Below are 14,393 nucleotides of genomic sequence, written 5' to 3'. Positions count from 1 at the left end.
GACAGTTCATCATTATTCGTCGAGCATAGCCTTATTCCTGATCCAGTCCACAACAGATATGACGTCGGTGTAAACACCCGGCGACCTTTCCGCGGCGCACTCGTCGCCCCAGGAAGTGATGCCGATCGCCGTAGAGTCCACCGTCAGTGCTCCACCCGAGTCACCCTGCGAACCGAACGTTTCTATACTCACAATGCACAAAATAGAATTAATTTAAATAAAAAAAGAATAGTTCTTTCCAACGGGGAACCGAGTACAGAGTACAATTCCAGAACGTTACTCTCACGCCATTATTCACCTTAATTATTCTGATTACCACGTTGAATGATTTCACGGTGGAAAGTACACAAAATGGGAAAAATCAAATATTAAATCATTCGATTGAATTACTATAATTGCTCGTCCATCTAGCTGAACGTCAGCTCATTAGGTATCATCGTTTAATTGAGCGAACTGAAGTAACTCGGTTTGATTGGGGGTCACCGGTGACCCGTGGCATTCAACGTGTCAATACTCTACTTATTCATAAATATTTAATAACGAATATCTAACTATTGAGTATCTGCCTTACAATGGCACATATTCACAAACAGGAGAACCAAATCTACCAATACGCAAAGTCTCAACAAAATCTCCTCGTCAGTTCAACGCTCCCCATAGTTACCTTGCACGAGTCTTTCCCTCCGTTCTGGAACCCATAGCAGATCTGCCGATCGGTGACCTCGTAGCGACCCGCGTAGTTCTGCCTGCATGTTTCCCTGCTGACCCTGGGCAGGACGACGTACTCCAGGTCCTCCGACAGCACCGGGTCCATATCCTGAAATTCGTTCAAATTTTCCTTAATTCAAGTGCTCGTGTCCCGGTAACCGAATCGGAAACGAGTCGTACAATGAAGTAACCCCATCCGGCTATCAGACCCCAGGACTCGTTGACGAAGCTGGATCGGCGCGGCAGCTTCACCGGTTGCGCGACCCTGCTGAAGTTGAACGGCGGGTGCACGCGTACCACCGCGACGTCGTAGTCCTCGTTGTCGGAGTTGTACTTCTCGTGGACGATCATATGCGTGACGTTGTGCACGGTGCCGCCGTAATCGTGGTTGTTCGAGCCGCTGCGGACGGTGACGTTCGCGGGGGAGGGAGGGAGGAATCTGCAAGGGGACGATCGTGAAACATAGGGAACTCGCGGAGGATCTTAGTGTAGACACTCGAGAGGTGACTCAGTCGCTTGATTCGATACAGTAAACTTATAAGGTCATATATAGTATTAACCTTCGTATAATGCATCGATATGTGAAACATTGGAAAAGCTTTGTTTCAATTAGCGTGTGGTATCAATTAACGTCGTCTATATTTTTAGTAGCCCTACAAAGATAAATTCAGGGGAACCATTGTAAACGGAGGCTACTCCCGAAGAGCGCGCGTTAACCCGATGTTCGCGGAGCGTGCGTCGAATCTAAGCTGTTCGATCTGCCTGAAATTTCGCGATTTCGAGTTTCAAGATGAAGACGGTTCGCCCTTTTGCGTGTCGATACTTGGGGCCTGAGAGATAGTCCAGGCCCATCGACTAATTTACGACCAAGGGGACCACCATGACCTGGGTCATGTACGCCCATGAAGAGTTGGAAAAGCGCTGAGGAAAAGCAGTTAGTCGCGTAATAAATATATTTAACCTGACGGACTTAGTTTTTATTTTAGCCCTACATTAGCAAGCTTCTTTACTTACGAAACGACGCAATGTGCCGCTGTCAATGCCCAGTCCTTCGAGAGAATGCTAGCGCCGCACGCGTGCTCGCTGTTTACCATGAACGATAACTGCGAACAATCGTTTCGTCAGTCGGTATTTGTTCTTATCTGATAATATCCAGCGAGATGAAACGAGAAGGAAGGAAATGAAATTGTGTAACTTGCCATGAACGGGACCTTCGAGATGTCGATCGCCGATCCACCGACGATCCGGTCCGCCGCGGACATCTGCGAACCGTTCGCCGAGCATACTGCGGATACTGTAGCACACAGCGAGATGAAACGTTTGAGAAGAGGACACGCGTTAGCGGTCTGTACTCACGCGAGAGGAATAAGCACAGCTCGAGGAGGATCATGGTCGTGTCGGAGGCGGTCTTCTGCGGGCGTTCTCGCGTATACGTCGGAGCAACGTGTCCTTACCACTCGCCGAAAGAACGAACGGTTCTACCGTGCATACGCGAGAGTTTCGTAATTACATTCGTATCGTTATCGTACGGTTACGTCGATGCAAATACGCGGCGTCTCGGATAACACTCGAAACCCGTGCACTCGGTTTCGCGGGTGAAATGGATTCGCTATTCATGAATTCCGCGCTGTCGAAGGTGTCGCCGTCACCTCGATAAACGCTCGCGCGGAAATTACAGCTCATTTAGAGGTGGCTGATATATTCTTCGAATTTCGAGGCGCACCGTCGCTTCGTCGGCCTAGTCGTCGACGGTTGGCCGTCGGCGAGATTATCGTTTTTCTGGTGACTCGAATATAACGAGAACAGTAATATTATAATTAACACTCGTGTAATCGTGCGATTAGCATAGAAATACTCTGCACCTGTGTGTCGCGAAGGAGGAGGGAGGGGTAACGACTGTTCGAGCCGGAGTAGAGGCTCGCTTAAATTTCATGGCTCGGTTAAATTTTACAGCGTTCAATCTTCCACTCGCTGTCTCCAGCTCGGTATAGTGCGTCTCAGTGGACGGAGACAGGAAATTAACCCTTTGCACTCGAAAGTTTTCACTAGAAATGTTCAATATTCTCCGATGAGATACGGACGATATCCCTTGACACTAATTAATGAGGAAACATGTATAAATCAAGAAGGAAAGTTATTCTATTCGATACTTAACATTAAGTTCTCCAAAAATAATAAGAGATTCATAATAAGAAATTCATAAAGATTCATATAAATAATAACAAAATTCATCGCAGGAGGCAAATTTCCGAATCCATTCGCAGCGCGAGTTACCGATCTCGACGGTCGAGATAATTCCCGTTCGATCGCGACGACGCGAGAGTCGCAGTCGAAGGGTGGAAAGTCGAATTGGCGCGTGCAGCGGGTCGGCCCGCGAAACAATAGTTGGTAGAATAGAGAGAAGGTTGCGACCGGTGATTTGGGCGAGCCGCGCCGGTTGGTCGAGGGGTGGCGGTGCGGTAGCGGCGCGGCGGTCCGCGCCGAAACAACCCTCAGTGTGAAACTAGTCGCGCACTGGGACGGTCGCGGTGAACGGTTACGGGTGCAGGTCCGCGTCCGATTTCTCTCGTGCCTCGGTAGATCGCGTAGCGTTGTACACTCGTTTTTACGCTTCGATATTATTCCGCGTGTCATCTAGTCGTGTGCGTCGAGATCGTCGGCGGTTAGCGTCGTCGTGTTTTATTCGGTAGTGCGACACCCGTTGCGTCCGTGCTCGTCGAAGGTTAGGACAGTTCGCGTAAATCGGAGGAGCCGTCGACGGGACCGAGAGCAGCGATCCCGGACAAGGTAGCGGACAGCATCGTCGTCTCGTCTCTCGGTGAGTCTATTTGATCCGTTGCCAGCGTCCACGGTGATATAACCTCAAGTTTACGACGATCCGGTCGTCTCGGTAGCTTCTATCTTTACCGGTGGCCATCCCAGGACTCGACAGCGCGAGTCTCGGCCCCCCCGAGCCGTTCGACCTTTCACCTAATTCTAGAGGAAAGAGAACCCGACCAGGCGACGTACAACGAACGTTCTCGGGAGGGCCTGGACCGTCGCTCGCCTCGCACCGAGTTTTTCGCGAGTCCGGGCCGCCCTTTGCGAATCAATCGACGCGGCAGCACGGAGAGGGACGAATCGAAAACGACTACGAGCAGTCGAAACGAAAATAGTTTCTCTTATTCTCTTCCTCTCCGTCCCAACGTCATTGGCGCGACGCCTAGCGAATTGTGTTTTCGTCCTCCGAGAGGAATCTTGCGGGCCTAGACGCTCTGTTCCCTCTCATTGACCGGCCATCTTGAATCGATATTTATCGAGCGGCCCGATCGAACGCCGCGCAGACATTTTGGATTTCCCGATGTCTTTGCCGTGGCTTCTTGGTATCGCCCGAGGAAATTCTTTTGGTAATCGTCTAGGTGTTCCCTTAATTTTCCTTGGAATTCACCTTTGCACTCGGAACGGGTTCGGTGCCTTAACACTTCGCACGGAAGGCGACCCTGTCAGTTGACTCGACGCGAAACTGTAGAATCTGATATTTAACGTTGAACTGTACAATGACTTGGCACGTGAAATATTAGAATAAAATAGCTTTGCTCCTGAATGTTCTTCGAGGAATATCTTCGCCTGAGAAATGTTAAACATTTCGAAGTTCCGAGTGCAAAGGGTTAACAGTTCATTTCAGATTTTTCTGGAATATAAATTTCGCGTAGAAATTATTTCTTTCCATTTACTTTATTCGAAAAGAATTTTACAGTTTGAAATAAATTATATATGTCTGCGATGCGAATCATATCTACAGCAGAGCTGGAGTGCAAAGAGTTAATATTCGATGGAAGATTTCGGAGTGACGTAGGTTAGGGATCTCGATTCGAGCGAGCCGAGAACGTCGACGAGTTAACTCGTCTCGGAATCGATTCGTTCGATTGTTAGCCAAAGATCGGAGGAGCGGGAAGTGCAGCGCGCTAAAAATAACGGTCGAGCCGAGCGTGGTTCGGGCTTTCCTATAAATCTCGTGTTTTGCCCGAGCCTCGAACCAGAGAGTGACGTTTCTATAGGATAATTGGGCCAAACGAGATCAACGATCGCAGCTTTTTTATTTCAATCCGCGCGTCGCTGTATCGGCCCGCCGAGGAATTCCCCGAGGAAATATCGGTGTTTCCTCGATAATTACCGAAGACGAGATCAGGTACGAATTGTTTTCAGCCATTTGTTATTTCCGATGTCAACAATTAGGGGACGTATTTATTTCGTACTTTCTGCACGCGACTCGAGTCGATTACACGCGTCCTTGGTTAGGTTAGGTCAATTTTCGGTTGACGCTAGAACTACGCATCAGTCGAAATGACTGGTTTCGATCTTTTAGCAATTATTGATATATTCGAAATGATTTTGAAAATAGCTTCATTTCAGTACTATAATGAATGTCCGAAGAAACCGAAAATAATCTATTGTTAGAATTTTTATGGGAATTGCGTATTAATCGTATTGAATGCTCGGAAGTCCTGGTATTAATTAACAGGCAAAATGGCTGATTTAGATTCTTTTGTTTCGCAATTATCGATATTTTCGAAGCATTGAATGTTCGAAATGATTTTGAAAATAAATAACTTCATTCGAGTACTATAACGACTGTATCAGGAAACCGAAAATAATCTATTGTTAGAATTTTTATGGGAATTGCGTATTAATCGTATTGAATGCTCGGAAGTCCTGGTATTAATTAACAGGCAAAATGGCTGATTTAGATTCTTTTGTTTCGCAATTATTGACATTTTCGAAGCATTGAATGTTCGAAATAATTTTGAAAATAAATAGTTTCATTTCAGTACTATAATGAATCTCTCAAGAAACCGAAAATAATCTATTAGAATTTTTATGGGAATTGCGCATTAATCGTATTAAATGCTCAGTAGTTCTGTCAAAGCCTGTACCGGTATCCGAGACTCCGCGAAACGCGAAAATCGCGAATTTCCGTTGTTCAGGGCCGTGTTCGACGAGGCCCTGGTCTCTCGAATGGGTCAACGAGGTTCGCCGGATAAAAATGTCGCGAGATTCGATGGAGGACAAGGCAGCAGCCGCGAGGGCGTCCGTTTCTTCGGCGTTGTTGAGCACGTGCGCGGTTAATTGAATGTTCAAAGACGAAGTCGAGCGAATCGTCGATGCTCCCGCGGCCGCATGCATATTCATTTATGCATATTCGTCGTCAGGCGATTTTATCCGCGCGTTGTGCGTCGTTACGACGTTACGGACAGATTGCCACCGCATTGCCGATCATTCCGCGAAAATGATCCACCCTCTCGCGGGCCGGGCAGTTGATTAATTCGTCGCGGTGCACGACTGGAACCGTGCAACGGTCGATACCTTTCACGCGTATCCTCCGCGTCCTACTCGCCGACCGGTCCAATATCCATTTCGGTTGAAAGCGGCGCACTGTGCGGCATTTGCCATCGAAATACGGTAAAAACTACCTTTTCATAAGCATCCCCGAAACCAGAGACGAACTACGCGCGTAGTCAACACTGAAACTACCGAGCAGTTAAATTGAATTTTACAAATTTCTTTATAGGAACTTCGAGAGTACGTCTATCGAGACTTTCACTGATTTATGATTCAGTTCTCGCATTGCTAAGTCAATTTCTTCAATCATTTTCTAGGTGAATGGTGAATACCAAAGTTTTTAATGTTGCTCTATCAAATAATAAGAAACTATGTTAGGAATACCAAGTTACAAATGATCTATTCGAACAGCAAGAAATCAGTACCAGTTTTCTTATTCTTTACGGTTTAAGTATTCAGCGTTTAATTTAGCAGAAAACAATCTTCTATTCTTTCTATCTTCTATTGTATTCTAAATTTGATCATTTCGTTCGGTCAAGACAAATGGCGATTGAAAGGCGCCGCTCGAGTGCAAAGGGTTAATTATCGACGCACTACGCAGTGTCGAAGAAAGCGACCTGGAAATGATGAAAGACTGAAATAAAGAATGGCAACTTTACCGCGTTAGCAATTGAAATGATTACGGGTAGTTTCTCTCTCCAATGATACGAGAAACAACACCGAGTACTGAATAAGTCCTCGAATGAAAAATGCCGTACCCATACGAGGATCGCGTGACGCGCGAGCGGTGTCGCATGAAAATTGTAGCGGCTACTACAATTATGAATAGTAGCACTCTATTTATCCTCTATATTAGTCCTCAGTCGTTTCGAGGTTCTTCGAAGCTCTGTGATCGCGTTGATAATTAACCCTTCGCACTCGACGATATTTTTCATGAAAAATATTTATTAATCTCTGACTTAATATTAATGACATTTTTCGCAACTAACACAATTGATTATCTTATATGAAATAAGAGACAGAACTACTTTACCTCGTTACACAAGGTTTAATATTGAATTGAAAATTTTATAAGTTATAACCCTCAGCACTACTTGTTTCGCAATCTACCAGCAAAACTGCAATTCATTTTTACAGTATTCCCAGCGAAAGTTAGAAATGCTATATCCATAATTGCTAAACGAAAAAGTCGTCAGTCATTTCGACTGGTATGGTAGTTCTAGTGTCAACCTCTTGCTCTATATTTATTTCTTAATCGTGATCGATACTACTTTATCGTTAATAATTTATTAGAAAGAATTTCGATGCTATGTTTACTCTAAAGGTTAACGATTGATAATAGAGGAGTAATATTCAATTCGTAATCAAAGAAAACGAATAACACATTTTCAAATTCAGTTGAAAATTTCCATCACGAGTTTCACGGGATACTCTAGGTTAAGGGGTTGACTATCGATAGATCGTTAACGATCCCTATTTCAACATTCCCCGAAAGTTGCCACGATCATCAGCCGACGTATATATCAACAGAAAACCGTCTAGTCATTTCAATGGCACAGTACTTCTATCGTTAACAAGTACGAACAAAAGAATCGTGCCGCATTACGTTGATTCGAACACGCGTGCACGCTTGTTTCCTCCTTTCGGCGGAGTCGACGGAAAGCGGACTTTTTGCCGCATTCGGGAGGCAAATGCCCCACGGCGCGAGCCTCCGACGCCGCGAAGCGTCGACGTTATCGCGCCGCCATCGTCGAGTCGCGTGTTCCGTGCGCGCGGAATAAACGCAATAAAGTATATCGCGAATGGAGGCCGGCTCGGCGGTGGACCGCAAGGGGTTAATGGGAATATTCCGAGGAAAGTAGTTCAATCGGGGGTTGGCACGCGTGCGTAAGCGGCGGGGTCAAAAGGTCACGCGCTCTCCCAGTGACCACCGTTTGCTCTCTCGCCCAGCCTCCGCGTTTCTGCCCGCGTTCCCTCGATTCCTCTGAAAGCGAAGATCCGAGCGCGCAAAACTCGCTCCGAGGAACGTTCCGGTTCCTCCGCGTCCACCCTTCGCGCGATGGACCAGCCTCCTCTCGATCGACCGTTCGGATCGTTCCCCCTGGCCCGTCGAACGCGCCGAAGAATGGAAACGGTCCTCCCGTCCGGAAACCGGCGGGAAACGAACGATCCGCCGTACGAACGGTCCGCGTGCTCGAGCGGAGAGCGGCGCGCGGCAACCCTTTATCTCCCCGAGAATACATTCTTCTTTTTAAATGTCAAGCTTTCGCATCGGCTTTATAAATATCAGGTCAATCGGCCCTATAAATACCGGCAGGCGTCTATAAATATCGATTAAAAGAGCGCGCCGCCTATAAATTGTCGCGCACTCATCGGCGAATAGGGTTACTGAAATTCACCGCGCGGTATCTAGGCTGTCGGCGCTGTCTTCGAGGACTCGAGCAGCCTCGTTGCAGCTTCTCGTAAGAGGTAAAATATTATGTCGGAAGGATACTGTAGAGAGGAATCACGGGAATGCCCGAGTCGACCCGTTTCGGATCCTCCACCCTCGATCGCCAGCTTTCTTTGGGAACGTCGACGGAACTGCTCGGAGATCCGTCGTGCGAGAAATTAACGACGCGAGCTGCGTCCTTCGGCGAGCAGAACGCCGGAGGATCCATCGTCGGATCAAGGTTCGATCGCGGGGCAATCGCTATTGGCCTCGATCGGATCGCCCCCGTTTACCCGGCGTTCGATCGTTAATGCTACGCTGGCTAACCGGACGGTCTAAAAATAATTTATCGACTGGTCCTCGGTTGTTTGCGTTCGCCCGCTGGTTCTCGTTCGTCGAACCCTGCCCGATTCACGGCGGAGACCGCGGACGCGATTCTCCGGAGGAACCTCTCGCGGAGCCGCGGGTGCAGAGGTCGCCGCGCGATCTCGCCACCCTTGGTCGACGTCCAAAGCGCGTCGGCGATTCGGCTGGCACACCTGCGCCCAATATCTTCGCGAATATCCCGCTCGCCTCTTATATATCGGCGGCAGCTGATGGCGGGTAATATCTGGACGGGTTTCAAAACTCGGTTGTTCAACCGTGCACCCGTTTCTGGAGAGACAAGTGTTGGTTCGCTACGATAAGCTTATCGATTACCGAGTGCATCTTTAAGTTGCGCTCAAGTTAACCCTTTGAACTCTGTAGCCTCCACTAGTGCACCAGTTGGAATATTAGATATTTTAATGAATCTTAGAGAAACTACCCTAAGATTATTCGACTTTCCACATATCCAAATTTTGCATTGAGAAGGAAAATAGAAGATCGAAGGAATGTTACAGCATTTCTCATTTTCGATAGGAATACTATGAAAATTAGTTGCAGTTGCTGATGGATCACAAAACAACCTGGAGTGCTAAGGGTTAACACGTTCGCTAGTTAGATTATTTCGGTGAAATAGTTGTATTCTATTCGACTCGACAGATGTAAACGAAACTGAAGAAATGGAACGAGCCAATGAGTCTCCGAATACAATGCCGTAGCTTGTAACTTTAAATAACAATATTTGTAGGAATAATTCAATATTCTTCATGTGAAATACATTGTTCACAATTATGACGCTAGCAGCGTGTTAATGCAATATAAAAAGCGAAGGTCGTGATTATTTCGGAAACCAAAGCCTTTTGGCAACACAAATGTTCAAAATCATGTCCCCTACAACTTTTGAATATCATCAGAAAAATTAACCCTTTGCACTCCATAGGCGTCCCTCAGTCGCCACTCGATTTGACACAGCAGAATTATGAAGTATAATATTTAATATATGAAGTATTAACATAAAACATTTTTCAATTTGTGCACGATTTCTCGTTAAGTTAGCTTCAAGAAACGTTGACTATATTTCACCAGAAAGTGTATTGGGTATTTCTGGTAGAAAACGCTTAGAGTGCAGAGTTAATAAGCTTCATCGTGCACTCTTCGTTCTCCCTCGGGAAACCTAGCTTCGCACCGTCTCGCGCAGCGTGTACATCGGCGTATTCCGACGACTCGCGTGCGTTTCGCGCTCCTCTCTCGACATTACTCGAACGGTCCGACTGTAACGAGGCCCGCGGCAGGGTTAATGCCGCGTTCTGCCGTCGCTATACGCGGACTCGTGACTAACGCGTGCATACGTGTCCGAGGCGCGGGGCGAATCGGTTTTGGCAACTGTCCCGGTTCTCCCCGCGAGCCATCGCCGTAAAGTCCGACCGTGTGTCGCGTCTTTAACCCATATAAAAGTGGAGCTCGTTTCTCGCCGCGATTACATTGGCTTTCCGAGCCTACGCGGCACGCCTCCCCGAACAATGCGCCGCGAAACTCTCGCCGCTGCGGAGCGTCGGACAATTGCAACATCTCGGATCTCCTCGTAATCGCGTCGGGTTCCCTTTAGCGCGCAGCGCTCGAAGAGTGCGTCGTAATCCGATTATCGTCGAGCTCGACGGCTCCAACGTCTTGCGGCGGAATCGGAGGGTAAATAATCACTCTGTACACTCGTTCCCCGGCGCAGATTTATTCAGAACGCCTCGCGGATCCGCGGGCCTGACGCGTAGCGTCGACAGCGAAGTTCGCGACTAACTTTCCTCGGTAGGTTCTGCTCGAAGAGAAAGTGGAGGGAGAGATGTGGATAGAATCGAGGGAGCTGTGAATTACCGGAGAACAGATAGGGGCTGGAAGAATGTAATGAAAGAAAGCGAAGGTGTGAGATGAGATTCGAAGTGGTAGAAGCTAGAAGGTAGACGTAGAAATTTGATGCAACTTGGACAGAAAAAGGAAACAGGAAGCAGTAGAAGAAACAAAATCAGGGACCTCGTTGCCAGTCTCCTCTACTCGCGTCTTCTCTATCCGAGACCTCGATCGCCCATTACGCTTGTAATTAGGATCGTAACTGTATCGCGTCCGGGGTCACCTTAATCAGCAGGTGAAAAGCGATAAATCGCGATCAAGGAATACGCTTTGTTATTTGGCAACGGAAGAACGTCGCGTTGGCAGAGCTTTTTGACGCGGTAATGTAAATCAAGCGCTAATTGCGCGACCTCGGGGTGCCTTTCTGGTCACCGGTACCCCCGTTCCCCCGTCCCGCCCGCGAGAAAACCTCGGGGAACTCGGCCAACCCGTTGAGATTCTGTTACGGGTTCTTGCCGGCCGATTCGCGGCGTGTCCGGGATTCCGCGGAAGCTACGCGCGTCCGTTTCCGCCCGAATCTCCATCCCCGTCGCGCCCCGTGTCCCCGTCTCGGCGTTCGTTTCCGTATCCGTGCCGCCTCGGCGATACGGCGACGCGATCCGTTAATGAAAGGCGGAGGCGCACTTACCGTAGTTTCCGACTTCGAGCCCGTGGAATCGGGTTAGCGCATTAGTCGAGATTGAACGGCGGCACCGCGCTCGGCTGACTCCGCGAGCGGCGGAGCTAATTTCTGCCAATTTCTGCCAATTTCTGGGTCAAAGCGGCGACATCGAACCGGAAGCCTCGAACGCGAGGTTGCTCGCGCCAGGGGCCGTGTGGCGATCACGGGGTCCTTAGCTAGGGTCTAACCAACCCTTGGTGTGGACGAGACACCTTGATATGGCGGGCACAGCTTATTCGTGTATGCAAGAAGCCGGACAGGTCCCACCGATAGACCTGCGATTGGATTGGTACTACGGGCGCTCCGGTTGCCCACGAGGGCGCACGAAGGGTGCCGAGTCCCCTTGTCCCCTCGCAGAGAGCGTTCCATGGGTGCTTGTCCCCGGGTCCTCTCGGCCGGTGCAATTGGTGTTGGATTCGTAGTGGCAGTGGTTGAAGCCTACATGCTGGGCGGAGACCTTTCGAGGGTCTCGGCGCGCGAGCAGCGTCCCACCTGCTCGTGGACCAGACAGGAAGTCTGGTAGAGTTTTTGGAAAGGTAACTCGGCGCTACCGACAGTCTACTTCCATGGGACTCGTCATCCCCGGGAAGCAACGCTGGTAAGGCCACGGCCTCGGCTGATCGAGCTTAATCTCAATCCCACGCCCATGGGGGCTCTCCTTGGTGAGCCTTCGCAGGTACTTGGAGAATAATCAGGGTTCCCTCTACTACGGGTCGGCGAATCTTCGATCGAAGAAGGTGCGAAAACGCGGCGCGGATTTCTTCGCCGGGGCTGTCCGCGGAGCGCGCTAATTGTGATTTGTCGCCGCTATCTCGACGGGGACGGTCTAATGAGAACGAACGTCGCCGGCTTACGCCGGGACCGGGACGGGGCTCTCTTCGTAAATTATATTTCCCGTTCTTTATCTCGAATTCCCGATGCGCCGACGTCGCTGTCGCGTCTCGGCGTAAGTAAAGGCGCGTATTACGCGGATATTTCAATTATCGCGACGACCAGGGAGCTTGGAATCCGACGATAATATCGCGCCTGGGCTTAACCGCTTAGCGCCGTGTCACTCACCGATCAACGACGCTTCTGAATTGTTAGAAAACTATTGTGTCGAGATGACCGACGTTCAATGGAAACATTTCACTCTAGATTTACCGACGTTCACTGTACTGTTCTATTGTTCTTAGAGACACTGTTATCCGTTGACTTAGATTTTAGAGATCAGAGGTTCGAGAGTGGAATCGATCCATTTACCAAACAATGCTTATGTTCAAGTCGAATCGACTTGTTCCGTAAATCTAGCGTTGCGAATAATTATTCCTACTTTCCTTCGCTGAATTCAAACAATCAAACTGCTTACATTACTCACATCTATATGCTACGAAAGAGTGTCGAATATGAAGAAAAATCTCCAGCGCAAAGGAGAATTCACAAGCAAGGGTCAATCAAGATCGTACCATATTTTCGATGCTGAAGTTTATTTATTCTATTCTACCCCACAAGCACAAAGAACTAGAAGTAACAGTGCGAATCGTCGTTCGAGGGAATCCTTCGAGGTCAGTCAGGGGTCGCTTAGAACTTGAGTCCCGTCTTGGAGGCGACCCAGTCGCTGTACGCGGCGACTTCCGTGTGAACTCCCGGGTATCCTCGCCTGGCACAGCCGTAACCCCATGACACCAGTCCAGCGAGTCGGCCGCCGATGGTCAGGGGGCCGCCGGAGTCACCCTGGCAGGCGTCCTTGCCTCCCTCGGGAACGGCGGCGCAGATCTGGCCGGCGGGCAGACCCCCATAAGACTGGTAGGCGTCGTTGCAGGAGCTCTTCGAGACGATGGGCACGTTCACCTTCTGGAGGACCTCGTGGGTCATGCCGCCCTCCCTGACCGCGCCCCATCCGGTCACGGTCGCGCCGACCCCGGCGACGCTCTCCTCGTCCTGCTTGAAGATCTTGATCGGCTGCCTGGTCTTGTCGAGCTTGAAGGGCGTGCTCACTTTCATCACCGCCACGTCGTTCAACGGGACGCCGTACCAGTTGGTGTCGTAGTTCTCGTGGACGTGGACCACCTCGACCTTGTGCTCGCTGCCCCCGGACGACTTCGTGTTGGTCCCGGCCAGCACGGTGATCCACTCGGGAGGGTAGACCATGCAGTGGCCGGCCGTGATCACCCACTCCTCGCCGATTATGCTGCCGCCGCAGAAGCCGAAGCCGGAGCTCTGCAGCAGCACCTGATGCGGCACCTCCTCGATGCTGACGTCCACGCCGCCCACTATCTGCCCGCTCGGCGACAGCGGGTTCAGAGCCGGCAGCTTGCCGAGAGGATTCGCTGCGGAGAGAAATTGGTCTTCATCGTTCGCAAGAGAAATTTCTCATCGTTCGCAAGAAAGATTGATGTTGAATTGTATCTTGACTTGGTCCTCTTTAGAGGATGATACAGTTTGTATATTTTGAATGTTGATCGAGTTACGAGATCGATGCGTTCACTTACCCGCCGCGAGGGCCAGGACTGAGAGAAGGCTCGCTTGGAAGAACATGTTGCTTCGAGTTGTTGGATTGGTATGCTTTTCCCAGCGGTCCGCTTAGTATTTATACAAAAATCGGGTATGCAGGTCGAATACCGCGGGCCGCGCGAATGCCGGCCAAAGATAAGAGAGCGATTCAGCGAACGCTGAGAGATTAGGTTTTTAAGCTGCTTAATCGGCGCTCTTAAATGCATTAGTGGTAAAAATCAATCAAGGTTGTCCCCGATCCGGCGTCTCCTCCGGTTTTCCTTTGTCTCCTGGCTGACGTCTTGTAGCTGCGTAACGAAACTTCGGGAATGATTAAGCGCACAATGCGAGAGGTAGAAAACGATTCGACCGCGTAGTAATTCCCGGTTACCGAATTATCGAATGCACCCGTGATCGCCGATCGTAACCGATAACGAACGGGGTAACGTTTACGAGCGCCGCTATCTTTCGCGCATGGACGTCCTCGGGTCTATTGCAGCGTAGATCGACGCTCGAATAATACTACTACCGAGCATTTAG

At 49.4% G+C, this 14,393-nt stretch overlaps 3 protein-coding genes across 17 annotated transcripts in view; 1 reads left to right on the top strand and 2 right to left on the bottom strand.

Annotated features, from left to right (window-relative positions):
- Positions 1 to 9: 9 nt before the first annotated feature.
- LOC116431439 (trypsin-1) lies at positions 10 to 2,252 on the bottom strand. The gene is made up of 6 exons (XM_031986871.2): positions 2,065 to 2,252; positions 1,908 to 2,002; positions 1,723 to 1,811; positions 889 to 1,147; positions 665 to 817; positions 10 to 165 (listed from the first exon to the last, which is right to left on the bottom strand). The coding sequence occupies exons 1-6, from the start codon at positions 2,096 to 2,098 to the stop codon at positions 13 to 15; spliced, it is 783 nt and encodes a 260-aa protein (XP_031842731.1). The 5' UTR covers positions 2,099 to 2,252; the 3' UTR covers positions 10 to 12.
- Positions 2,253 to 3,178: 926 nt separating this feature from the next.
- pHCl-1 (pH-sensitive chloride channel 1) overlaps positions 3,179 to 14,393 on the top strand; it is a 72,656-nt gene continuing 61,441 nt past the window's right edge. For 7 of the 15 annotated variants that reach the window (XM_076372996.1, XM_076372995.1, XM_076372994.1 and 4 more), the window contains exon 1: positions 3,186 to 3,526. The gene's annotated coding sequence lies outside the window, so the exon portion shown is untranslated. Of the gene's footprint in view, positions 3,527 to 14,393 lie in introns of all 15 variants that reach the window. The other 8 variants (XM_076372988.1, XM_076372986.1, XM_076372987.1 and 5 more) reach the window with 5 other exon arrangements.
- Positions 12,908 to 13,974, bottom strand: LOC143175181 (trypsin-1). Its single transcript, XM_076373002.1, has 2 exons — positions 13,853 to 13,974; positions 12,908 to 13,690 (listed from the first exon to the last, which is right to left on the bottom strand). Exons 1-2 carry the CDS (start codon positions 13,896 to 13,898, stop codon positions 12,942 to 12,944), a joined length of 795 nt encoding a protein of 264 aa, XP_076229117.1. The 5' UTR covers positions 13,899 to 13,974; the 3' UTR covers positions 12,908 to 12,941.

This window comes from Nomia melanderi, chromosome 13 (assembly GCF_051020985.1).
Source record: "Nomia melanderi isolate GNS246 chromosome 13, iyNomMela1, whole genome shotgun sequence".
Lineage (NCBI taxonomy): Eukaryota > Metazoa > Arthropoda > Insecta > Hymenoptera > Halictidae > Nomia > Nomia melanderi.
This window is presented reverse-complemented; position numbering and strand designations above follow the sequence as displayed.